This window comes from Carica papaya, chromosome 6 (genome assembly GCF_054855325.1).
Source record: "Carica papaya isolate Zhongbai chromosome 6, ASM5485532v1, whole genome shotgun sequence".
NCBI classification, from domain to species: Eukaryota; Viridiplantae; Streptophyta; class Magnoliopsida; order Brassicales; family Caricaceae; genus Carica; species Carica papaya.
In genome coordinates, this window is record NC_142314.1 from 6,880,751 (window position 1) to 6,908,700 (window position 27,950).

Genomic DNA, 27,950 nt, shown 5'->3' on the forward strand with positions numbered 1-27,950 from the left:
TAACTCAAAGGGGCGCAAGGTGACCCATTTAGTTTCTCCACCGGCGCAAGTTAGCACTGTAAACCCCTTAACTTCCATCTCTTTGCATGCCTCCACTTATGGAAAGAGGAAAACAGGCCATAAGCACATGAGAGTAGCAAATCTTTACTAGAGGCTACTCAAACCAACTCTAGCTTGTTTGATACGTTCTATATATCTATCAATTTATCTATATAGATATATACAGAGAGAAGCTTCAAGCTAACGTCCATGGGAAGTCACTTTCTCACTCCACCGGCAAAGCGAGTCATACACTACACTGGAATGTTGGACTCGGACTCGTACACGCCCGACGGATCAGCCAAGCGTGCCAAGACGCACGTCCAGCCGCTGCCGGTGCCAGGACGTCATGTGGCGTTCAGGCTGCTTTGCCCTGTCTCGCGCGTCGGCGGCGTCATCGGCAAGTCCGGGAGCGTGATCAAGCAGCTCCAGCAGTCGACCGGCGCAAAGATCCGCGTCGAGGAGGCTCCGTCAGAGTGTCCCGAACGAGTAATCACGGTCGTCGCTCCAAGTGCCCTAACGTTGAAATGGCATGCCAAGGCATCGGGAGTAAACCCTAGCGGCCATAATAGATATTTTTTTGGAAATGAGGGAGGAGACGGGCAGGGAGATGTTGAGATTTCCAAGGCACAGGAGGCGCTAATCAAGGTTTTCGACCGGATTTTAGAGGTGGCGGTGGAGAGTGGTGGTAGCGTTTATGTGGAAGGGGGAGTAGTTTCATGCAGGTTGCTAGCGGAGAAGAGCCATGCGGGCTCCGTTATAGGAAAGGGGGGGAAAGTGGTGAAGAAGATAAAGAAGGAAAGTGGTTGCAAGATCAAGGTTTTAGCCGAGAAGCTGCCAGCCTGCGCTGAACTGAATGACGAGATCGTGGAGGTAAGGATTTGGTTGAATGGAATTTCGTACACCGTATCATGTTTCTTCTTTTTTGGTCGAATATGTTAAGCCTAGAACTAACTTTTTAGGGTTAAGGCTTAGAGCGTTTACGTTGTGCTTTTAAATTGATAAGATGTTGATAGCCGTCTACAAACTCAAGTTCCTTACGGTAGTTTCCGGAGTTCTTCTGTGAGGTTGCTGCTCTGATTGTTGTTACATTTGTCTTGCAAGGTTTGGTTTCCGGTACCTGGAAAATGCTAAAGTATTTGGACATAATTGAGATTTACAAGGAGCTCTTTGGTGTAGGCTTTATGCTTGCAATTTTAATAGAACATGTCACAATTTATCTTTGGCAAATAATTCCAAGTGGTCGTGGTCTCAGTTGTTTTTTCTTTGAATTTGATTGCAATGGCATGGATTAAATTCTGAAGTACTTAACCTTCTTTTTCGTTCCCTCTCTTTTTCAGCGGGGAGGGTACTTTTGCTGCTTGAGATTTTCAGGACTCAGCATTGAGAAGGTTTTAGTTGTTGCTGGTATTCTTAAACGTCAAACTCAAATGTGAGCTTAGAAAAGCATTTACTATAAGTTTGTTAGGAGCTTTGCTGATTAGGATGCTTCTGATTTTGGCACCTTTAAGTTCGTGCCACCGTATCTCCAAACTTGTATTTGTGATTAAGTCCAAAAATTTATTTTCTAAAATCTTTAATTCATGGAATGCATTAGTTCCTTTCTGTACTTTGATAGCATTTCGTTTTCTTCTTCTGCTTACACTCTTTTTTCTCATTGGAAAATTGTAACTTTTATAGAAATTGCATAAGAAACCTCAGTTTCTTTCTTGTTAACTTTCAGAGTATGTTTTCGGATGGATTCTTGCACTTGATTTATGTTGGCCTTGTATTTTTTTTTGAAATAAAAAGTATAAAGTGCAGTATTCATAAGGTACCTAAAGGGTACCACTCATTTGCAAAAAATTTACAACTTTATTAATATATCTATGACATTCCCAAAATCCTGCACCCTATAAATGCCATGCCCCAAAATCAAGGATCCAAAAAATTGAAACCATCTATCCTTGATCTTAGATATCTCATTCTCAATACCTGAAAAGCCTTGTTGTTCCTTTCTTTCTATAACACTCAAAAAATAGTAGGTGGAATAAGCTTTACACATTACATTTTTTTACATAACCCTTCCCAAGCCCAAATCTCTTCCCCTACTGAGCCCGCAATAACCTAAAAAAATGTTGGCGTTACTCTGTAATATTCTGCTCTTTAATAATCTTCTTACATATTTAAACAAGGGAAGGTATTGTCTGGCATACTCTGCATTTGATAGGTGATTTTTCTCCTACTACTTTTGAACTGCTAAATGGTAGATTAAAGAATTTATGGATTAGTAATTATTGTCTTTCCCTCTATATTATACATTTCGCACAAAATGTGGATTAGAGAATTAGTAGTCAAGGATTTTGAGCTGCCTGGTGAGATGGCTTAATGCATGATAATCTTTTTCGTATATTGGGTATTTGGTTGATACTGGGGCTCAGTCTTTTCTGAGAACACCTCCATCTTCAATAATGAATTACTACCTTCATCTCTGGTGGGCACCCTCCATAGAAGGGCAATGGAAACTAAGGATAGTAGGATTTTCAAGCCTCAAATGTTTCACTAACAACATGAAAAGGAAGGTGGATCCCTCGTCTTGGTGCATTCAAGGACTTTTAGGTTTCAGGGTATGAGACCAACATCTCCAATAGGGAAAGAAGGAAATGATAGTGGAGGTTTTTCAGGTTTTTACTGCTGAAGTGGATTTCAAAAATCTAACAAGTTAGAAGTGGGAGATTTCAATGTGGCTAATTGTTCGCAACTTAGAAAAAGTTATTTTCGTTTCTTATAAGTTATTCATTATATGCAGCTTGCAGCTTGCAGCTTGGAAAAGTTATTTTTCTTCTTATAAATTATTCATTAATGCCAGCTTGAAGGTGATGTATTGGCCGTTAGGAAAGCACTTGTTGCTGTCTCTCGTTGTCTTCAAGACTGTCAACCAACTGACAAGACAAGGATGGTTGGAAGCAAACCTGTGGACACAGTTTCTTTAGGGACTTTACACTTACCTCTGGAGATAGTTCCCCAGGAGCCTTATCTTCCCCAGGAGCCTTTACGCAGGCCTATTGATGCAGTGGCGCTAGACTCTCTGCACAAACCTGTTGACATTATTTCCCGAGATCCTTTCCGGAGGCTTGAGGTAATTCCCCAGCATGCTTTGCGAAGGCCTGTTGAGACAGTTGCTCAAGATGCTCTGCTCAGGCACGATGACTTGGTTTCCCAAAATAATTTGCGCAGGCCCCTTGATGTGCTTCCCCAAGATGCTTTGCGCAGGCCCCTTGATTTGCCTCCCCAAGATGCTTTTCGACGGGCTGTTGGGGTGCTTGCTCAAGATGCTTTGGGCAGGCATATTGAGAGAGACCCTCAAGAAACACCTCCTCACCTCCGTGTAGATTTACTTTCACACCGTGATGCGGTGCAGCATACCATGGTGAGCAGCAGTGTCAGTTATGTTTCAGGAGTTCATTCTTTACCCTTAGAGTCCGAACAGCATTCCACCTTGGATGGGAAAACTATGCAACAGGAAGTGGTTTTCAAAATTCTTTGTCCAACTGATCGAGCTGGTGGAATTATTGGGAAGGGAGGTGCTATTATTAGGGCTCTTCAGAGTGAGACCGGTGCTTCTGTAAGTGTTGGAGCTACATTAGCTGCCTGTGATGAACGTTTAATAACTGTTAGTGCATCAGAGGTTGGTCACTTGATGTTTACGTTTATTTTTTTAATGGAAACAAAATAGATATTAATATATGGTTACTTCATGGAGTAGTTTTACTAATTATCTTGCATTGGCTTCTTCTCATGAAGAACCCTGAGTTGAGATATTCGCCAGCACAGAAGGCTATTGTCCTTGTTTTCACTAGGTCTGTAGAGGCTGAAAGTGAAAAAAGCTTGGATTCTGCCTCAAGTAAGGGAGCATCCATCACTGCACGGCTTGTAGTCCCATCAAATCAAGTTGGTTGTTTGTTAGGGAAAGGAGGTTCAATAATTTCGGAAATCCGGAAAGCAACTGGAACAGGCATACGCGTAATAGGAGTTGACCGGTGCCCAAAGTGTGTCTCAGAGAAGGATCAAGTGGTACAGGTAAAATAGTGTCTTTCTCCTCTTGTATTTTACCAAAGGTCTAATTGGTACTTTAAGCCTGAGCAATATTGGAACCCTCTTTTGAAAGACGCATCACAGTTATAATTTTTGACTCATTTTCAGTGTATATTTTTTCTATGGTAGATAGTATATGACATTAGCATTTTATGATACTAACTAATTCTCTATTTGTTTAACTTTTTATGACATTGATTATTTCTCTATTTGTTTAAAAGATTTCCGGAGAGTTTCCAAACGTGAAGGATGCTATATATCATATTACTGGCAGATTGCGAGATAACCTCTTCTCCAGAATGCCGAGCAGTCTCGGAACAAAGAGCAGTTCCTCTGTAAAAATCGAGACAAGTCCTTATGGAAAACTCACAGATTCTACTGCCCCTGTTAGCTTGCGTTCATCAGTAGGTCTTTCTCAAAATCTTAGTAGACATTCTACCTTCACTCCTGGTATGGATCATCTTGGATTTTCTCATACTTATGATAGTCCTCCTTCACCAAGATTGTGGGGGTCACAGGTAAGTTTCTGTCTTTCCCTTCCTCCTTTTCAGATGTATTCACATTCTTGTCAACATGCAAGTTTGCACTCTTTCCCGTTCCCGAGGGACATACTACATGCAAAGTGCAAACACTTTTTGGTTTCTTGTTGGTTTTCCTTTTCTCTCTCATGGTGCTGAATTTGATTGTAGACAGTAGGCAGAGTAAATTCAAGCATTGGAGATGATGTTGGCAGAGGATTGACTGCTACTAGGTGTGGACTAGAACTGGGAAGGTTGGTATCCTAGAACACCGAATATATGAAGCAAAATTATATATTTCTTTTCCCAATGAACATGATCATGTGTAAACTTAATCAGCTGATGTATTATGCTACTTTAAATTATTTGCAAGGCCTCTTCCCCTTATACGATAGTTGCTAGTTGTTTTCCATAAGTTTAAAAATCTTTCGGATGATATGATGCTTCCGATTCCTTATCATTTTTCAAGGAATGGATTTCTGTCTGAAAATTCAATTTTTGCAAAGTTGTTTTTGGTTGGCACTTCACCTGCATAATATACAAAAAGAAAATCTATCTTTGCATAGTTTGAAATCAGATTCTGGATATCTTTTCATTGTGGTATTTTGGATTTTTGGATCCAAGCTTGCTCGCGGTCAATCAAGTCCTTCACATCTATAACCATACTCTTCTGAATGTGCAAAATCGTTTATGCATGAGTAAGAGTCACTCCTATTTCTAAAATCATTCAAACTTATTTACTTTATAACTTATGGACCTAAATGTGGTGATGATAATGACTAAGGAAGACAATTAAAAATGACTTTAAGACAGTTTAAATGCTATTAACTATTGACTCTTTCCTTTGTCCTTGTAGCGGAAAGAAAACGGCTATTGTGACAAATACAACAGTAGAGATTAGAGTTCCAGGGAATCTTATTGGTTCTGTTTATGGCGAGAATGGTAGGAATCTGGATTGTCTAAGACAGGTATGGTACAAACCTTTTTTGAATTGAAGTTTTAGTTTAACTTGGTCAGAGTTTTCTTGATAAAATTTGGACTGGTTTTAATTGGCTGTATGGTCCAGCCATGGTTTAGCAGAAAAGTAAAATATGGAAAGAGATTTAACTGGCCATCTGCTGATAATTCTGCCAAAGAGAAATAGACATCAACATCAAACAAACTCAATTCCTCAACCTTACACAAAATGGGAAAAGAGGACCCTAGGAGAATACATCACATAAAGCACAAATAAATAGGTTCAGGCCAAAGATAAATAAAACTAAAACTATCTCTATTTTTTTTTTTTTTTAAAAAAGCTAAAACTATATCTCTAAAAGAAAGCTTAGACAAATGTAACTGCCATCTGATCAAAATTCTTCCAGTCTTAAAACAAAATTTCATGCAATATCTGCCTCATGACAACGCATTTTATAAGAAACAATTGGTTAAACATTGGTTTTAAAAATTCATATAAAAACCTTGCATATTTGAAGTTTAGCCTGAGTGGTGAAGATCTCATACAACGAGAAAGCTCACCTCCTTGTAATAAAGCCCATAAGTACATTTGGTTCCTTTTCTTTCTTCAGAATAAGTATTCTTTCAATTAAATCACAAGCTACCCTTTTTCCCACCTAAGATCATAGTTGTCTCTGAGGCTTCAAGATTTACTTTTTTATGAGATATCCAATCAGAATAAACTTAAGATTGACCTCAGAATTTTCTTTAATCAGATTTCCGGTGCCAAAGTCATAGTGCATGAACCTCATATAGGAACAAATGATCGGATTATTGTCATATCTGGGACACCTGATGAAACCCAGGCAGCTCAAAGCCTTCTTCAAGCGTTCATCCTCACTTGACCATCTTGATGAAATCATCTTCAACTTAAGACTTAAATTTTCACCGAAGGAGGAACAATTGACCCCTGGGTTGTTTTGCTGCTATTAATTTCTTCAATTGTGTATGCTCATCCTGGATATTTGCTTGTGATATGCTAAGTTGGTGACACCATGTCTAGCCAAAAAAGCAATTGGATTCTATCATTCACAGATATGTTCTGTAGGAACTAGACGGCTTCTGATTGAGAATTTAATGTTTTAAGTTGGTCTCTTCGTTTTTGTTTTCTTAGTCACCATTTTCTCTTCTTTTCTTATATTAGTTCTGGGTATCTTGAGATTTGAAGGAGAGTCCCCGTTTGTTTGTCAAGAGGGATGAAGAAAAAGAAGCCTTATGTTTAGCGCTTAGCACATGACAACTAAATGATCTAGTATCGTTTAAACATTAATTTCAAATGGATGCCAAAACATAAATTCTCAAAAACAGGATCATAGATGAGCATATGAATGTCAGTTGCTCATAGACTCTCAAAGATGCTCAATGAAAACCCATTTCACCTCACCAATCCCACCTTAAGTTAACACTAGACCGGAGAATTACCTAGATAACAATAACCTGTTACTCGACTAATAAGGAATCTTAGGTTTGTTTAGTCTTGAAGACTTTCGTCATCTTTTCTCAAACAAAAAGTCTTCACACTTAACTGGAAACTATGAAGACATCTACTTAACATTCTCTGGAAAGGCTACTACAAAAAATCATCTCCTCTTCCTTAATTAGACCTTGAGAACTATGAGAAGTTGTTATTTCCTCCGTCCTGGGAGTTTCATCTCCTCTTAGACAATTGCAATCTGTGCATTTAAAGGAATGCTTTCTGAGGTAAACTTTCTCAATTTTATTCTGTGATCCTTGAGAGGAACTGGAGATGAGTATGTTTAAATCCAGTTCTGTTCAAAAGAAAAATATAAAAATTGTTTTATTTAGTTTCTCTCTAATTGGTTTATCTTATAGTCTTGTTTCCGTTCACTCAAATTAACTTGGTGGAGAAATAAACCACATTCTTCAGGGACCTAAATGACTATTGGCAACCCATGTAAACGTTACTAATGATAAAAAAATGATCAGTTACCCTTAAAGGGTACACCATAGTGGCACATCTTTAAGGTAAGAATGCCTTTTTCTGTGGGGCGGAGGGTTGGATGAGAGGTCTATAAAATTTAAATTATCATTTGGTTTTTTGATTTTATTAATGTTTATTGGTGACTTTTTATCTCACGGGACGTGCCAAAAAGATATACTACTTGAATTTAGTATCAAAAGATACCTATGAGAACAAAAGCTTATGGTACGAAGTAATGAAAAACTCAGGTCTGCTTCTATGTTTATCATGCAGAAGGCTACTAAACATGTGTTAGATGGAGCATGTATTTATGCCTTTTTGCTTCTATCCAAAATCCCATACTATCACATTTTTGCAAAAAAGAAAGTTCAACCAAATTTTTTATGGTAAACACCAATGTCATTCAAGTTCATCCTTTGAGGATCTAAGAGTTTCTGACTAAAACAGGGTGGAATCAATGACTGTCTTAACTTTGCTGGTTATCCATGCTGCTCCTGCCTGCTGCTGGACGGGAAGTGGCAGCAGTTGAATGATATCAATTTTATTTTCTAGAGGAAAAAAGTTTACCATAGACAAAGGTATTATGGTGCCACCTATATATAGAAGAGAAAGCAAAACTACAAAAGAGGATCCACCAAAACATAGAGGTTCCTAAAGATCTTCCTGTTGAGGAGTGGATGAACTTTAAAGAAAGTATTTGAGGTCTGAAATCAATATCTCTAGGTGTAGAAAAATTAGATAAAAGGTTACTGAAACCACCTGTTGGATGCCATCAATCTAACCATTGGATTCTATAAACTTCTCTCCCCGAGACACCATAAAAGAATATAGTTTAGACAAATGTAAAATGGACACCAAATCATGACAAAACTGCTTAAAATTATCCACAATGAGGTTATGTGAATGGGTTGGCGGCCTTTGGTGCTTGTGAATCAATGAATCATACCATACTTTCAATCTCAGAAAAAAAAAATTATCCACAATGAAAATGAGACTGTAGCCACTATCAGAGAAGCCTTAAATTTTTCATATGAGCTTGTTATACAATAGCATACTAGAAGAATTTGACCGAGGACTTCCTACTCTGGAAGTTTCTGGACTGGGGAAAAGGGATTTCGAAGGTTGATCCGGGACAGCATATCATCCTAGAATATTACCCTGTTATCATTTCCAACATCTAAGTGACCGGTAGGCAGTGGTGGCGTATGATTTTTACTTCTTTCTGTGAAGTATTTTTAGCAGTGGTTAATCATCATCAGCAACAATAAACAAGAGGAAGGTCATAATAAGATTTTGGGGTTATGCTTCCCGTAGAAATGAAAATGGAAATCTCGCAAGCCTCATTCATATTATTCACGAGACTAAGACTAGGGATATTATGTTTGAAATGAAGGTAGAAATTTTGCTTACAAATTTACAATTAATTAAATTGAATTAGGAGAGTATAAATTCTACAAAAAGATAAAATATAATATTCCTAATTGAGAATTTTATTTTGAATTAGAGTAATACATTTCAAATTGTCATAAGATGCATTGTTCTAGTTTGTTGCAAAACTCTTTATGCGGTCAAGTTTTATTATATTGAATGGAATGTCATGTTGCAAATGAGTTGTACAAAAATTTTAAAGATTCAAAGAAGATAGGAAATCAACATCATGAATATACCAAGAGAGTAATGGCACACATAAAAATCTATACAAAAAATAATTTACAAAAAAATTACAAACTCTGTGAGGAAGACATCCCCATCAAGTAAATAATTACAATGCGCATCAGGCGCTGTCAGTATATGTAAGAATTTTTGTAAAATACTTTGCGAATTTAGCATTCTCACATATAATTTCTAATAGTGCAATCAAGTAAGCTCTCGAAAAATATGTATACAATGATCTGAATAGGTTTCAACCTTCCAATCTCCAATTTTAATGTTTGCCTTTCGTGCTGGCATATCAGCTTCTTAACATAAACAGCTACTAGAATTTTTGTTGCTCAACCTAACAATCTCTGCTTCTGTTAAAATAACTTTCCCTGTTATTATACTAAATGTATAGGGAGTTTAGCAAATCAGATTCAGTTAAATTTGTTTAAAATTTTACACATGATCTAAAGGGAAAGCAAATATGTTATTTGAATGATAAAATTGTCTTTACAAAAAAAATATAAGTGAAATTAAACAGTATCAAATTGGTTTATGAGAAAATTAGAAATGAAATGGAACAATGTATTTGAAATTTTAAATGAAAACTAATGAAATTTAGAATATATATTCCTTTTTTTTTTGAAAAGTTGGAATATATTACTTGAATTCTACTTTTTAGGTGTGAATTTTCAAAGTAAAAAAATTATTGAATTTATCCAAACAACCTAAGGCAGAAACTTGAAAGAAAAAATAGGTAGGAATTCAAATTTTCAAACATCCAATTGATAGACACTATGATCCACCAATGCCTTTGTACTGTCAATATTAACAGATGAAAACTGAGAGTATGGATATACTTGTGAATTGAAATTTAACAGTTAAGAGCCATCTAATTTATATAACATAACACTTTTATAAGAAAGTTGATGAGTTCTGAGTACTACCTCTTACCCATGTCTTAAAAAGTGAAAAACAAAACAGGAATTTCTTTATTTTGGCAGAAATTCTTAACAAATTTTTTGCCCAAAGCAAACATAATTAGCATATTGGATGCACAGAATAGAAAGATAGAAAAATAGGCTTCATTATATTAATGTCAATAATGATATCCAAAAATTGTTTTTCAAATGAGAGACACACAAAAGGGGAAATTCTTTCATACCTAAGCCGTCTATTTGAGAGCAAGAGGTTTAGAAAATTGTTTTGGATTTATATTTTAATAGTCATATACATTTTTCTATGCAAAATTATGACTAGTTGTTAAAAATGTAAACAAGATTTGAAAAAATTATTGTGAAAAAATGGCATAATTTTAAAAAGTCAAAAAGTTATTTTCAAACTGATATTATGTTTTACTGTCATTTTGTAAGTTCCATTTTTACAACCATATATGTCTCTGTACATAAATTTGGAAAAAAACTAATATGTTCTTAAAGGTTTTTCCCTTGCACCAAACGTCAATTCAATTTTCTTATTGATTTTATTCTCATTCCATGTCTTATTAATTCTATATTAGACTTGGTATGTAAAGATAAAACAGTGTTCATGTTTGAATTATTTTTTTCTTAACCCCAATTTTAAATTATTGGGTGGAGTTTATAGCTTCCACTTATCAAATAGAAACTAAAATTTTCCTTTAAGGAATTGAAGGTGGGAGTGGGGTAGGTGGGACAAACATAAAATGGATATTAAATTCTTTTCGATTTTTATATATTAAGGATAATATAAATATTTTACAGGAAATTATTTAAATAAATGGGAATTAAACTATAAGTAGACCCAAGAGAATCAAAAAGGGAACTTTTACATGTTTGAGCATGCCAATTTTCTTTTGATGAATAAGATTCATAAAGGCTCTGGAAGTTTAATTTCTAAGTACACCTCAACACAAACGAAAGACACTTGCATTTTAACAGGTTTGATGCAGTAGATGGTTAAAATCCATTGAAGTCCATGTGTGTGAATGTGCCGTTGGTTTTTTTTTTTTTTTGGGGTGTACAAGTATCTATGTGATATTACAGGAAAATGCATGCATATATAGGCGTGGGAATTTGCATACATTTTAACTGTGCTGATTTGTATTTATATGCTGAAGTCATATGGAATTGTAATGTTATTTTTTGTCTGCTCTGATTTTTTTATTAACCTATTTGATTTTGTGAGTATTTCATATTTTCATGGACGGGAGTGATGACCAACCATTCTGGAGTCTCAATATTGCAGGGACCTTCTTGGTGAGGTCTTTCTATAATAATTTGGTTAAGTTTGAGACCACTGAGACCAGTTTTCCTTATTTACAAATTTAGGAAGTAATACTTCATCCATAGTTGCCTTCTTTCTGTGGGAGGCAAGCTATAGGTGTGTATTCTTATTATTAATAAACTTATGAGAAAGGGGAAGATTACAGGTGAATGGCTGTATTTTCTTTTAAGAGGGAGACAAAACCACATCTTATTTTGATGTCCGTTTGCGTACATTTTTATGGACCATTACGGACAGTTTACCGAGTGGGGATTAGGTGGGCAATGGCTAGTACTGTTAGGGACAAGATTTGCTCTTGGAAGAGTATTAGCGGCGGGAAGTAACCCGTGGGGGGTCTCGTTCCCCTATCTATATTTTGGACGGTGTAGAAAGAAAGAAACAAGAGACCTATACGGATCGTCCTCTTTATTTTACGGAGAATTTCAGAAATCTTGTTAATATTCTAATTGAGATATAAATATATTTGTACATACAGTGACACTCTCTTGATTTTTTTGGTGATTTGAGTTCCCCATAAATGCTTTTGTAATACTAAATTTCTTTTTGCATATTGGATTCTCTTTGGTGTCTATTCTATAAAAGTAAAGGTTTCTATGGTTCATTTCTTATTAAATTTTTAGTTAATTCTTAATTTTGAACTTTATATTAAATAGAACTCAATTCTTTCCTGAAAATAATCAAGGTGAAGGTGTGGAAATATATCAAGTCTTGTATTAAAAATTAGAAACTATTTGAAATGGACCCAAAACTGTGTTTAGAATTCACAAAAGCCTTGTTATCATAATATTTTCGGAAAAATTACAACAACCGATTTAATTTATTATTACCTGAAAACATAATTATATTTAGTTATAACAAAAATACAAATAATTTTATATACATTTTAAATTTATTTTACAAAAACATAACTAGTAAATAATTTTTACCAAACTCTCTTATCAGAAAACACTCTTCCCGTCCCCTTCTTTTCTTCCTTTCCTCTCTCTTTCCTAAGCTACCATTACTTCAAGAGCTGGAAGTAACAGTAACTGTAGTTATTACGTTTCTACCTTTGCTAAACCAGCCTTGCATCATCGGACCAAATACGATTTTCTACCCCTTTCGAAAATGTTCCATTTACTCCACTCAAGCAGCAGAAGAAAGATGTGAGATACCAAAAGGACATTTATGTATATACATATATACATATATGTGTACGTGCGTCCTGAGTAGTTCATCATTTTGTTCAGATTGAATGCTTTCACCGTGTCCTCTGCAAAAGAAATGGCAAATATATTTGCTGTCAAAGTAAGCATCATCAAATAGTTAAGCAAATGTTTTTTTTTTTTTTTTTTGCAATTAGTTTTAAAAAAATTATTCAAGCTTTTATAAATTCATTTTCTCGATGCAAATAGCCCCAATAATTAGTCAAATCCACCACCACTAGTGACAGTGATAGTGATAGTGATCTTTGCACGACTCAGGTAGAAATCATATACCCTAATGAAACAAGGCAAGATGTCTCAAGCAATAAAGACAATGGAGATGCGTAAGTGGAGCATACAACAAATGATCCCTGCACGGTTCGTGCGACCTCATGGAAGCAAAAGCTAATGTTTGGATCTACCACAGTTGACTAGGCCTCCTGGATAGAATCGCAATAAGAACATGCAACTTTTCCCCTTACAGCTGACGATGAGGAACACGATCCTTTAAAATGACTTATGTTGATCAATCATTTTGACAGCTAAGGAGAAACTGAGTCTCTAGAAGCCATAGAGTAAAACCCTAATGATTAAACAACTAGGGGAAAAAAACAACTTAAAACGCCTTTGTTTATTCAAGCAATGTAGATTACTTTGGGGATCATCCTGAATGATCTATATTAGGTGCAACTTTTACTTGGCCAAACTTTCCCATGAAGTTAGACTACAACTTCGTACTTACAAGAGAGTCGTGGATTGTTCTTGGTCATTATCTCACAATTAGGTTTTAGTGTCTGAACTTCATCCTCAACGAAGCTATTATAGATAAAATGAGAATCTTAATTTGATTCCTAGAGCTCAACATTGAGTGCTCCAACATTGAGTTTCTGCAGAACAAGCAGGGTGTTCACTTCAAAAGTGTATTCAGGATAGACGTGATAACCTCGCTCATCAAACGCGGTTGCTTCGTATGATATGTATGGAATTGAAAGTCACTAAATCACTTGTGGAATCTATGGGCATGGAGTTGATTTCTTTTGCCTAACAAATTTTTACTTCTTGCATAGGTGTGAACGAGCCATCAATGGTTGTGGCGATGATAACTAACAACGGCAAACATCCTAAGGAGGAGCAAAGTTTCTAGCCTAGGACATTGGTCCAGAGAAGGAAAGGTGGCATCCCAAAGTCTTAGTTCGTGGAGCAAAAGGAGCTAACTAACAAGATCCATGACACAAATAGCCAACAAAGAAATGAAGAAACTTCAAAGAGGTGCACTTAAAGGTAAATAAAAGATGTAAGTTCTTGTCACCAAGATACTGATTCAAGATTCTTGGCACTGGAAATGAAAAGAGAGAATGACGTATAAAATGATGAGTGAAAAGTTAGAGATTCAAATTACCAGAATGTTGTGATCACAAAAATTATATTAGCGTCATCAAATCCTAAAAGCATAAAGTTAGCCTAAATCGACGTCAGTGATCAAATTGATGGAAAATTTCTTAATGAACTCAACAATAAATATTAAGAATGGTATGAATGTAGATTTTGTCAAACTCAAAACCTAGATTGGCTTCAAAAAGAAAAAAGTCAAACCCCCCTCTAGATAATTTTTATTTTTATTTTTTAGATTGTATTAAATTTACGAATTATTTAACCTAAATTTAATATAATTATTTTATTATATTAATATATGTATATTTTAATAAAAGAAAAAAATATATTTATTAATATATATAGGACAAAATACATGCAGTAGACGACATATGGCCACTGGCAAGAGAGAATCAACTAGTTATCGATAAATTGCTCGTAAATCTCCCCCTTACTTCAGTTCAAGCTTAACATAGATGACTAACCTAGTGATGATTCAGGCTGTGCATTTGGTGGTTTGATGAGAGATGGTTAGGGTACTTGGCAAGTTGGTTCCATGTGCAAAGTAGGTACTAGTGACCCATTGACGGTTGAGGTTCAAGGAGCCTTGGAGGGCCTTAAAGCTAGTCCATCACATTGGCATTTAAGAAGCTCTTATAGAGGTAGACTCTCTTAACGTCAAGCACTTATTCCAAAAATGTCATAATTAGGTCACTCTAACCACGGAAGTGAATGCCTGAATTAGGGATCTTCTCAAATTCGTAAGAATTTCTATACTCACTTATATTTAGATTATTGAAGTCAGCTGACATAATAATAATTCTTTTTTTTGTTTTCCTTTATATTAAAAAAAATAATTAAATCTTTTCAATTGAAACTGTAATTTCTAAATAAAAGTAACAATTTTTTTTAGGAAAGGACAAAACCCCAATAAAATTATGTTTTTTTTTAAGGATATTAGCGTAAAATTTTGGCCAGTAAATTGTTTGGGAATGATTCTGAAATGTTCTTGTCTAATCTTGGCTAGCTTTAAAATCCTTTGATTCATATTGGTGAAATCATCTTGTCCCCACTATCACTAATCATAGAAGGAAAAAGCATGAAAAGAAGGAATAGAAACACACAAACTGACTTCAAAAAGAAAGGATGAAAAATTCATGTGAAATCCAATATGAACAAAAGCATCTGACATGGAAACCCAATAAAATTCGTAAGTACAGGCTTTAAAAATTTTCAAGTTGAATTTGCTGAATGATCTCCCTAACTAATAAATAAATGCATATAGATAAATATGAACCAAGCTTGGGGGGTCTCACAGCGGCATAACCAAACATATGGTCTTGACCGCTGTCACCAATCTGTTTTGGTGCTTGGTAAAATGGACGTCGATGCCCTTGATAATGTGTGAAGATGATAGTATTGGGAAAAAAAAAAAAATGGAAGGTTCGGGGAAAAAATAGAAGATTTTTAATTTTAACGGACTTCCGTTGACAGTGAACTTGAACTCAGCCATGTTTTTGTGTTGTTCTATAATTTCAATATAGAGTATTGCTATGGTAGAATAGGCCAAACTTTACTAGTAACATTTTACTCAATATTTTCAAGAGATTGTCAAATTTTAAAATTGAAATTGCTGGATCACTCTTTAGCCTCACCCAGAAATAAGAAAATAAATTATGCAGCTAATCTGGACCACACTTGCAATTTGAAATTTCATGTGAAAGTTTGCCTGCAGGATGATTCAGATCAGTTGGTACCAATTGTAAATTGATTCTGATTATGCCAACCCTCGAACTTGTTCCACCAGTAACCAGAGGATAAAGATCTGAAAAGTAGGATTTAGTTGTTAAATTGGCAGTAATGAGTAATTAACATAAATAAAATAGAAGCCTGTTCTCTTGAACACTATTTACCTAGGTGCTTGCTCCTGCTGCTTTTCCTGTCAACTCTGGTGTTGGCTTGAGGGTGATCTCCACATTGTCATGGACTCCTTGTAACAGCAGCTCACCATCATATGTAATCACTTTTCGTTTCTTTGCTGCTCTTAGGGTGCCTAGAAGTGCTTCAAAAATGTTTTCGCAGTTGTTGAATAGCACACCAAATGTAACCTTCAAAAAGAGGAGAAATCTGATATTACATTTGAGAAGTTAATATAGCATAGTATTTTGCTGCTCATAACGCAACACAAAATAAAGGTCAAGGTTAAATCATAGTTAAAACCCCAATTCATTGATGAATCAAAGGAAAAAAATGGAATCCAGTTCACAGATAATCGAGCACTTTTCTATCCAATTCGATTCAATTCATCCAACCCGAGGCTTCAAAATAACAGTACAATCTAGACACGGCAAAAGGTTGGGGTAATTCAGTTGTCCTTCCCATTTTAAATGGAGAGAATAAATTGAACAAAACCATTAGTAGGAGGCAGAGATAGGTGAGGAGTGGGGAATGGTCTCTCACCCTATACCCATTCCATTTCTATATGTAAGTCATATGCATAATGTAAATACTATTCAAATTAACTCTCCATACAAGCTGAAGTATCAGAGTTGCTATCTATGGAAGATATATTAGCCCGTACTTTTCATGCTTCTGTAAATAGATCAAAATGAGTACCCATGTCTGAAAGGCAGAGTCAAATTTATTTCAAGTATCTCAATGGAAGTTCAGCCGAATATGGGAAAACATTTACATTTTTCAGGGGCGGGAGGTTGGGGTTTGGAGTTTACAAACAGAAAAATTGGTGTCAATGAATCAATATATAACATGAGAAATTCCAGATTTGCACCTCTATAGTGACAATCAAGAGACAAATGGTGTAGTATTTGCATGTTTTTAATACCTTTTTCAGTCCATTTCTATTGACTGAAACAGGATGTGAGGGCTTCCATAGAGATTCAACAATGGAGGTCATGACTAGAGGCTATTCTTAGGAAGCCAGTATGTATCAAGCAGTTCCTTCTAAAATGATAGCAAGTGTCCAGGTTTGAGTTGGGGCTAAATACAGATGGTCTGCTATGATATTTTAAGCAAAAAAGAAGAACAATGTGGTGGAATATCAAAAGAGATAACCCTTTTTTCTTTTGTCTTGGCAATCAAAAGATCAACATTCATAAAGGACAGGGGATGGTTATATAGATAGCAGGAGAACAAACCAAAAAGAAAGATTTTTGTTGGAGAATCAAACATTGGGAAAAGCAAAGTCTAAAGGCTAAATTACAAAGTGAGACTGGTTTGTATTTCAATTGAGTTAAAAAAGAGTCCTCATAAGTCAACAGTTAACCATTTAACCAGAAACTTTAACCAATTCCTTCACATTCAAAGTAATACCATGAAATAATAAGACACCATTTTCAAAATTTTCTCTCATCTTCAAGTTTCGTTTGGTATTTAGAGAGAGCCATGGAATAGAGCAAATCCTGATAAAATGGAATGAAATTTATCTAAAATACATTGTACTGCTTGGAACATATAAACTGGAATGGAAGAAAATATATGCAATGAAATGCGACAAAAGCACAAAAAATTTTATACCGTTGGGAAGAATTAGCAATAAAAGGAAGAATGGAAATATAGTATTTCATTTGAATTGGAGATAGAAAAGAGGAGAATGAAAATCATTTTTGCCAATAAGAGGATAAGACTCATAGAGAAAATGACAGAAAGGTAATGGCAAAACTTTTGATTTATTTTAGTATAAAGATACCAAATTATTCTCAAAATGACGTTAACTCTTCTCCTTTACGCATTCTTCCGGAAAGTGGTACGAAAATTTTTTTTGACCTTGTGCGAAAAAAGGGATGAAATGTTCTCATCGTTCTCTCTTCTGTCATTAATAAAAAATTTCTACAGAAAAGAAAATATTTTCTTCGTTTTCTTTTCCCATTAAACAAATCTCTTTCCAGACAAAGGACCATCACTCTCTCTACGTGACTTAGGGAATAGAAATGATATTACCATTTCTATTTGAACCAGTACTAATCTTACTAAAGCAGAGAACTCCGCGGCACTAGTTCAGATCTGCAAAAACCATTTGTTTGAGAACAGATCCTCATGATAAATTTGAAACAGATCGATCTAAAGCCAAACCAAGAAGCTAGTGGCGACAATCAATTTAACCCTTTTCTCCTCTACTGACCTACAATTTCACAGTTCTAACCATCTTCATCAATAAAAAATCAAACCTCATCCTAAATTCGTCACCGTCGACATATAAAATCACCATAAATCCACCATTAACACGTTCCAGTAAACTCGAAAACAAGATCTATCTACATCTACCATCGACTCAGATCCTACGTCGTTCATGTCGTTCCATCCATGGATAAATATATGCATTCTATAGTGGAGAGAGAGGAAGCGGAGATATGATACCTTGTAGGAACCATCGGGCTGAATCTTGCCGAGTCTTTGGATTTCTTCCTTGAGTCGGTGGACCTCTTCTTCAACGTTCATGGTTTTCCAAATTTTCTTTTCCTCCCTGTGAATCTTATCGTGTACCCTGATTGATGTATGGCCTTTTATTATTAGCCGAAGGGGACAACTACAAGATATTTGGCATGAGATCTTATATTATTATAATTAAACTACAGCTAATTGCCAGTTTAACATTAATCAACTTTGATTAAATCTGATTACGTTTTTTAGTTAAAAAAAAAACACATGGCATGATAATTATATATATATTTTAAATTAAAGTAATTATAATGAATTAAAAATTTTGATTTATTGAGTTGCTAATTATAATTATAATTTGGGATAATGAACTAAAATTACAAATTGGGCTATAGTTACTTAATTTAGTATTTTTACTTATTTTAATTGATTGATTAATTTTTTATTTGTTTTAATTATTTTATTTACTTGTAAATATTTTAAGCATTGAAATTTTGAAGTAGTTGTTGAATTAAACCCCAATTAATTCAACAACTACTTCAAAATTTTAATTAATAATAAAAATCTTTTAAAACTTAATTAAAAGATTTTTATTATTAATTAAAATAAAATATAATGTAAAATAATATTTATATATAATCTACTTAATAATTAGTATAAAATAATATTATAAAAAAAATATAGTAAGGCATTACAGGGTGGATGCATAATCTAACTACACGTTTAAAAAAAAATCAAACAAAAAAGTTTCAAACACACTGGTCAGCCAATCATCTTCCTCCACGTGCCCTGTTCTCCCGCCACTCCACTGCTGGTTGCTAAATGCATTTCCCTCCTTTTCTCTCTCTATTTCCAGCTTTAACATTTCCTCTCTGTCTTCTAACTACTGATGTAGTTCTCCTTCTATCTCCTACAGGTAAAATATGTTTTCCAATCTCAGATCTGCCTCTATCTTTTCCGTTTCGATTCCACTTTATGTCTGTTTCCTTGGAAAATTTTGGATTCTCAACTCAAAACCCGATGTCCTTGCATCTTCCTATCGGCGTTTGAGTTCTTCACTATCGGGTACATGGTGTTGATCTGAGGATGATTTTTTTGTTCTAGTACTGATGGAAGAACTTTATGTTGTTGGAACAATCAGTCTTGGTTCCGAGGGATTCGATTGGGCAAGTGGAAATTGTCATCCCCGACGTTTCTCTTCAGCGGAGTCAGTGAGCTAAGTTTCTTGTCCTCTTTTTTCTATTTTACCTTTTTTTATCGAATTTACCATGCTGGATATATATGGATTTTATGGAAGCTGATATCGTATTTCCATGTACTTAGATGATAAATTTTTAGGAGATATATACTCATGATCTTTGTACACTGGATACTGCAAATGCTACTGGTTCAGTCTCCAATTTTGAATTTTCTTTCTTATAATTATATTATTTAACAAAAAGAAGGAGTGCGTTCAAGACAGCATTCTTAAGTTAATGCTGATACTGGACAGAAGTATTTCTTTATGTTTCTATATAATCAAGCCAAACGTACTTTCGTCTGTTCTTTTTAAAATAATTTGGGGGAAGGGGAGGGAGAAGAAGAAATGTCGGAGGAGATCAGAGCGTTAATTTTTCAGTGAAAAATGGTAAGTTAGAAAAATAAAAACATAAAGATAAGAAATAAGGAAATCTATGGGCCGAAATTAAAACCCGTAAATTATATAAAATAAATTAGAATTTTAATTAATTACAGATAAAAAAATAGAAAGTTACGACGCAATTCTACCAACGGTCAGTTTTTCCGCTCCCCTCGTAACCCACCCCATATGAGAGGAAACCAGAGAAAGATCAGGAGCGGATCTTCCCTAAATTTTTAATTTTAGATTTGTAATTAAAACTCCAATTCGGAAAAGGAAACAAGGTTGTAATTACAACTTCAGAATCGGAAAAGAAAAAAAAATCGAAACAATATATAGTTACATTTACTACACCTGAACGCAACTAACAATCTCTCTCTCTCTCTCTCTCTCTCTCTCTCTCTCTCTCTCTCTCTCTCTCTCTGCTCTTCTTCCACTATCTAGGCTTTCTGTTTCCTTTTTTCTTTCTCTGCTTCCATTCTTTATTCTGTGAAGAAACATGGAGTTGAGGACACTGAATGTTGACGGAACTGGGTTGCTGCAATAACTGATGATCGTGAAACTTCACAGTCAGACTTCGAGTAACCTATATTTATGAGTGGGTATTCCGTCATCTTGAAGGTGGGGAAACCGTCTTGAGTCGACAAAAAATCGTTGCACCTGCCCATACAGTCTTCTACCTCCCAGTAGACCTGCTCTCGCAATCCACAGCCCACCACCGCATTCTCATCCAACTCACTAGTTTCGGTATCGCTCGTGAGTTAGCTGAGCAAATCGCTACCCAAATGCTCTCTCATTTCCGAGGGATATCCGTTGCCCGCTCCTCCAACCACTTCTTATTTCACGCACGGACTGTCTGGACTGAAGTTATTTTTGACGAAAGAGTCACGGGACAGAGAATCCGTGATTTTGAGGATGTGCTCACTTATGATAGGAGCAATCTAGGCCAGGCCGAGTTTGATTTTGGTGGTGGCAACCGGGATAGTTCTGCAAATAATGGGGTATCGACCTCCCTCCTTGAAAAACTGAGATCAGAACGGAGCGTTGATCGTACCGACACTTGTGATGCCATTGATGACGCCTGCGCTGTATGTCTCGAAGATTTCTTGTCAGCCAAGGAGCTGATTGACATGCCGTGTCGCCACATCTTTCACGAGTCATGCATCTTTAGTTGGTTGAAGATGAAAAACTCTGTCCAATCCGCCGTAAAAGGGTCGATATCTGAGTGTTTATTCATTTGCAGAAATATTGTAACGAGTTAGTAAATTGTCAGAAGATTTGGGTTGAACAAATATGAAAGATTTGGTTTTTTTGTGTTTTATGAGTTAGTAACTACTCAATATTGGTTGTAAACTTGAATTGTACTTGGTACTTGAGAGATTTTAAAAAAAAATCTTATTTGTACAGAGTTTGCAGCCTAAAGACCATATACCACAAAGGAAAAGATTTGTCCTTTGCTGGAATGACTTCTGTTTTTTGTATCAGAAATTAAAATACACAATTAACTCTTTTTTAGTGTCAGTATCATATTGCATCGATTTCTTCACTTGTAATTTCTGCAATTAATAAATTGATTACTCTTTATATTTCTTATTTATGGTAGTAATTAAATATTATTTAACTTATTAGACATTTGCTTGGTTTTGTTTTAGGGAAAAAGAATCTTTTAAGGAGCAGGCTGCAACTAGCAATGAGATTCAAATACCAATTTTGGAGTATTATGAATGTCTTGAAATCAAACTTTAGCCTTTAGAGCAACTCTTCTCCACACACCAATTAACACAAGCTATTAATGCAAGAGGGTACAATGACTACTAATATTTAAAATCTCATTATTAATATTTAAAAAAATCTTAATGTTATCAGTATTAATATTACCTTAATGTTATCGAGAGTCAAACTAGTAAGCTCACTGTGGCATTTGAGGGCGAGGTCTCGTCTTCCCTGCCGTTACACCTCAAAAAGTGAGAGTACTAGACAAGGCTTGTTTTTTGAAATTTTTTTTTTTTGTTTTTCTCTGCTTGCAGAGAACATGTAGTAACAAGAGAAGGGAAATGTTTTTCTAGTATCGTTTCTCTGCTAGGATGAGTTGTTTTGGATAGGAGATTTTTCAGAACTTGTGTTGGCCAACTGCACCCTCTCCCTCCTGGCCCCAAAAATAGAAGGAATGTTGAAATTTTAGGTCAAATTTTATTGGCAGTCTCAAAATGTTTTGCTACTATTGCGGACTAATGTTTGAAGTAAAGTATGGAGAATAATTTTGATTCCTAGTTTGGTTAGTTGGTTTGATCTAAAATGAGAACTAAGTTAAAGCAAGTGTGTCTGTCCGGCTTGCCGCTAAGCATTGAATTTGGGGCATGTTGATAGGACGACTTTGTCTATTTTTTCCCTTTGTTATGTGAAACAAGGCAGAGAAAGGGAACTCAAAATTGAATGTGAGCAAAAAGAGTATTTTGAAGGGGAATAAAAGAGCTGATAATATCTATTTTTTTCTTTTTGTCTATTGTTTTTGGGCAGTCTGAAAGGAGAGGAGCAAAAGAACTTTCGAAGGGGTTGACGATGTTTAACGATTTTGACTTGATTAGGAATATATGGTTCCAGACCATTGAATGTTTAGTATTGGGTCATCCTCTTTTCTTTATAGAGGATTTAGGAGACATCATCAATATTTTGCTGAATATGTAAATAATTTATTTACAGGTAGTCACCCCCCCGGTTATTTATGATATTATTCACACTCAGTATTTTTTAAAAAAGAAAGGACGTGAGCAAGCTGGAATGCACTCACAATTAGTTCTAGATCATGAAAATTCTTCTTCTTAATTTCTTTTTCCAAATTTCTTTCTTTTTCTTTGAGGAACCAAAGATGGCTTAGGCAGATTCCCTACTCAGTTGGATAACAATTTTGATAAGCTCTTTGTAGTTTTCTTATCATTTTAGAATCGTAAAAGGTCTTTATATTTGTGCTTTTTGTTGTTGGAGCTTTGACATGGTGCTGAGAACTGTCCCCCACTTTGGATCTAGAGAATTGATGTCCAAGGGTTGGCCGTCCCTTCAAAGATCCTCCGGAAAAAGGAACAGTCCCTCGCTTCGTACCTGGTAAGAATCTTATAGATGTTAAGGAAATTTGGAATGAACTTCCGTAAACTTTTATGATTGGTGAATCGTTTTTTTTTTCAGATAAAAGTAAGAAAATGTATTAAAAAGTAGTTCTAAGGGACTACTGCTCATTTACAATAAATTTACATATCAGCTAGTATATCGACCACATCGACCACAGGTTCATGTCATCAAAAGATAACGAGACTGTGTCCCAAAAATATGGATCCAAAACAGTATAATCATCTATTTTTGATATTTATAAAAGGATCTTCATTGCCTTCAAAAAATCTATTGTTTCTTTCTTCCAAATAACTCAAAAAATAGTCAAAGGAATTAGTCGGGTAACATAATTGTTAGAAACTAAAACCTCTCAGGCCATAATCTCATTATAAACAGAGCTGGACATAACCCAATTTATACCAATCAAACTATAAACCATGTGCCACAAATTAGCAGTAAAAGGACACCAAAGAAGAATATGATTGCAGCTCTCAGCATCATTATCACAAAGGAAGCATCTGTTGACCAAAATTTTCCCAGTTTTTATTACATTATCCAATATCAGGATCTTCTCCTTAACACCTTTCCAAGCAAAAATGCAATCCTTGGGGGGAGCACTATGTTTCCAAATGGTTTTGTCGGGGAAATATGTAGGAGGAGTAGAGTTAGACCGGTCAATGCTAAATGTAAGCAGATTGAAGAAAGACCGAGTGGAAAATTTGCCAATTTTCTGCGGTTTCAAGATTAGGGAGTCCGGTCTGTTAACAATTTGAATCCTAGACATCAGCTGTAAGAACTGTCCAAATTCATCCATCTCCCAGTCATTTAAGTTGCGGTTGACAGCAATATTACAAAAGCCCAATTCATCGAAGCCCTCACTAACCAGAAGGTTTTTTCGTTGTGTAATGGAGTAAATATATGGGAAGACAGATTTAAGGCTGTTTTCAGTGCACTAAGTGTCATTCCAGAAATTCACCCTTTCACCATTACCAACATTCCAGTAATTGTTCATCATCACCTCGTTGTAGGTTGCAAGGATCCCCTTCCAAGCACTTGTGCCATGAGTTCTGGTGGGGAAGATAAATCTGTCATTACCATCATATTTCATCCATTTTATGTCCACGATAATCTCCATAGGCTGTTGATTTCATTAAAGTATCTCCAAATCCATTTGTCGTGGAAGGCCCCGTTGATATTTGTGATAGACCTTATGATTGGTGGATTTTGTGGTCACAACATCCTAACCATTCCATTAACTACTGTGAAGGTTACTCTATGCCACAAAGAATTAGGTTCCTGCGAAAAAACATCTTAACCACATAACTAATAATGACAAGTTCCTAGATTTAAAATTCCCAATACCCAATCCTCCAAAAGAACTAGTTTTTTTGGGTCAAACCTAGGATTCCTTGCTGATGCTAAGGAACTTCAAGATTAGCTGTGAGCACCAGCAAAATATTATGCCTCCTTGTGTGGCACATGACCTAAGTCAAAGCAACCCATGGGTATCTTGGGGGAGAAATCGCATTAGTTACGGAGTGCACATACGCACAGATCCTCGTTGAGTAATTAGTTTGTATGGAGGTATTATATATGTTACAATGCATATGGTAGCCTTTGTAAAGTTCTACTTACAATAATTTCCTGGTTAGTGAAACTACTGAAACAGTTGAAATCTGCAATGAGAAAGTTGCTGAAGTAACATGTGCAATGATAAAATATAGTTCTTAAAGTGGGCTATAACAAGGAAATTTGTATAGAGTGACAGAAAAATTTATAGCTTAAGGGTATGGCTGGGTGTTTTTTGTTTTGTGAAAAAAGAGTATTATAAAGAAGATACAAGGGGTTCTTCCATGTACGAAGAGGGTGTGAACAGTCTTAAGTTACAATTCAGAAGGTTTACTAGGCCTAAGAAGCCCTCATCTCTGAATAAATACTGACCAGAAACCTAAAAGAATAAGTTTCTTAGCCAAAAATCTGGAACTTCTTTGGGAGGAGGAACACACTATTTCAAAGGCTTTCATGTTTCTCTCTCTCCAAAGAATCAAGAAAATAGAAAGTTGATTGAGAGCCAAATTCTTCCTCTGCTGTTCAGAGCAGCTTTGCTGTACCAAGCCCAAATTTTTCCCTGAAAAGAGGCAAACAACACCCAGAACAATCCCAAAAACTTGATTGCTACTTCCCACAGCCTTCTAGACCAAACATGCCAGGGTTGAGATGGCAGGGAGACTCTGCTGCATATTTGCAGCACTCGCATTCATAGCCTGAAAAAGCTCCACTTTTTATATTGTTACCAATGGTTAGAATATGCTGCCGTGTGGCTTTCCACTTAAAACAGCCACTCTAAAACAGTCGCTTAATATTGGTTGCTATTTCCCACAGCCTTCTAGACCAAGCATGCCAAGGTTGAGATGGCAGGGAGACTCTGCTGCATTTTTGCAGCAGTAGCATGCATAGGCCAAAAAGCTCCACTTTTTATATTGCTATCAATGGTTAGAATATGCTGCCCTGTGACTTTCCACTTAAAATAGCTACTCTAGAAGGTGGATGAGTCTCTAGGATAGCTTTCCTTTGGAAGCTATCGATGCTGACGGCCCTGAACTTCCTCATATGCTCCTTGTACCAGCTTCTGACCTTAGAGACTCCTTTCTTGGACATTTTCCAAACAGCTTGTCTACGATTTCAGGCCTGATGGCAGCCCTAAAGAGAAGTAAAAAGCCAGCATTATTGCCTCATCTCCTCCTCTCGACCTTTGATGTCGCGAACAGAACATACATCCCAAAAGACTAGACAAAACTTGGTATTAGATGTTCAAAGGTTCATTACTGCACGTTTATCCTGCCAGAATTTCAAGGTTTTGATAGAGGGAGGAAAAATCTAGACCTAGTATTTGTATTCTAGAGATGAATCATGCTTGAGATCAACGTTAATGGGGCTCTTTTAAAGCTTGTTCTGGTTCCAAATGATTAAGCCAAGTTTATGTGTCAGTGTAGTGTAGATTTTAAATTGCTGTTACATATTTTAACCTTGCTAATATATATATATATATATATATATATGTATTTATTTCTTTTTATGGTTAAAGATTGAACTTTGCTGTGAGCATCATCAGTTTTTACATCTCTTCCAGTATATGATGTTTTTCCATTAATGCAAATGTTTTGGATTTTTAGTTCACATGCTGCCTTGGATGATAAAATGAGAGATGAGAGATCTGTTCGTTTCAAGAGTTGTTTGATGGTATGATTTGATATTGAAAAGCTGAATTAGGAGAATTTTGAAACCTTCCGTTAAGAATTATGTTCCCACTGTGGCCAAGTTATGTAAATAACTCACACATAATGGATTTTGGCAGAAATGACATTTAATTTTTTTTTTTTTTAAAGTGCACTGCTTTTAAAACATGGATAGATATCCTTGCTGCATGTTGAGGCGAGTCAATAAATTCGAATAATTTTTGTTGCTTTTTGCTTGACTAAGGAGACGTACAATTTTTTAAACTGGAGAGACCATTTGTATGTTGCCCTTGTAAAGCGTGCCACTTGGCTTTGTATGTGTGTTGATATACTGGAATGTGTATGACAGGGGCAAGCTGTGCTATTACTTTTGGGAGGGGGTGATACACCTAGTAGTGTACCTATCACCGAGTTTCTGCTACAACAGAACGGTCAGGGTATTTCCTGTTAAAGTACCCTTTTGATCTGCAGACACATATGTTTTGATATCTTAGATAATTAATATTTTTCTTACAATAGACAAGGTTGCAGGTGAGGCTTCACAAGACTTTCTAAAAGAATTGCCTCATTGGTGAAGTTTCGTGAAAAGCGGAAAGAAAAGTGTTCCGAGAAGAAAATTCGATACAGACGCCGGAAAGAAGTTGCACAGAGGTAAGATGCCTGATAATTGGATAGCTTACGCTTTGGAATGAAGGAATGAATATAAGTGTCTTGACATATTAAAGCTTTTGGGAATATAAAAGTTCAGTGCGCTCAACATACTTCCTAACTTCCAGTTTTGCAGTGTATTGTTTCTCTTTCTCTCTAATAAATCTTCTTCTTTTATCTAAAAAAACATGTTTCTTAGAGTTTATTATTTTGTACTAAAACAGAAGAGACCATCATACATGGAATAAGGGGGGAAAATAGAGAAAACACAATGCTCTTGACTCCCTTTACCGAAAAGGGGAAAGGATGAGGGGGATGGAGTTGAACAAAGAGTGCGGAAAATAACTGATGATGAAAAGTCTGGGCTTTGCTATTTGTAATAAGCTCTCTGTTCATTTAATAATATTTGTATCCTAGAATGCACCGAAAGAATGGACAGTTTGCATCATTGGTGGAGTGTCATGATATTGCTGCTGGAAACTGGGATCCAAATGTCGAGACCCCTCCTGAATCTTTGAGTTTTCTTTGTTTGCTTTTTTCTGTAAAAAGTCAAGTATCATCTGTTAGAATGTTAATATTTAAATAGTTATATATTAATCGACGTATAAATTTTTTGTATACGAGTGAGTGGTGCTTTCTTGATTGACTATACGTGTTCGCGTCTGTGTATTTTATAGTGGAGAGAGAGGGAGGGGAGATCTGATACCTTCCTTGTAAGAACCATCAGGCTGAATTTTGCCGAGCCTTTGGATTTCTTCCTTGAGTGAGTCGGTGGACCTCTTGGTCAACGTTCATGGTTTTCTAAATTTTCTTTTCCTCTCTCTGAATTCTTGTCGTCTATCCTGATCAATGTAGGGATAATAATGTTACTAATTCAGTATTTTTACTTATTTATTTTGAGAGTTATAATGAGTTATGGTAGAG

At 35.6% G+C, this 27,950-nt stretch overlaps 2 protein-coding genes across 26 annotated transcripts; one reads left to right on the forward strand and one right to left on the reverse strand.

Moving 5' to 3' along the window:
* Positions 1-27,920, forward strand: HEN4 (RNA-binding KH domain-containing protein). Of its 25 annotated transcripts, none has more exons than XR_015821659.1 (10): positions 1-912; positions 2,888-3,706; positions 3,823-4,098; positions 4,335-4,631; positions 4,803-4,885; positions 5,488-5,599; positions 19,564-23,139; positions 26,316-26,382; positions 26,728-26,815; positions 26,898-27,029. XR_015821659.1 is itself a non-coding variant. In XM_088222931.1 (8 exons), exons 1-8 carry the CDS (start codon positions 250-252, stop codon positions 26,951-26,953), a joined length of 2,394 nt encoding a protein of 797 aa, XP_088079057.1. In that variant the 5' UTR covers positions 2-249; the 3' UTR covers positions 26,954-27,920. The 25 variants fall into 25 exon arrangements, 9 of the variants coding, with proteins under 9 accessions (XP_088079057.1, XP_088079059.1, XP_088079058.1 ...); XR_015821662.1 differs by having other exon boundaries at positions 26,910-27,029; XR_015821660.1 differs by having other exon boundaries at positions 26,728-26,809.
* LOC110818917 (costars family protein) lies at positions 15,590-18,561 on the reverse strand. The gene is made up of 3 exons (XM_022047958.2): positions 18,402-18,561; positions 15,941-16,135; positions 15,590-15,852 (listed from the first exon to the last, which is right to left on the reverse strand). Exons 1-2 carry the CDS (start codon positions 18,480-18,482, stop codon positions 15,941-15,943), a joined length of 276 nt encoding a protein of 91 aa, XP_021903650.1. The 5' UTR covers positions 18,483-18,561; the 3' UTR covers positions 15,590-15,852.
* Positions 27,921-27,950: the final 30 nt, after the last annotated feature.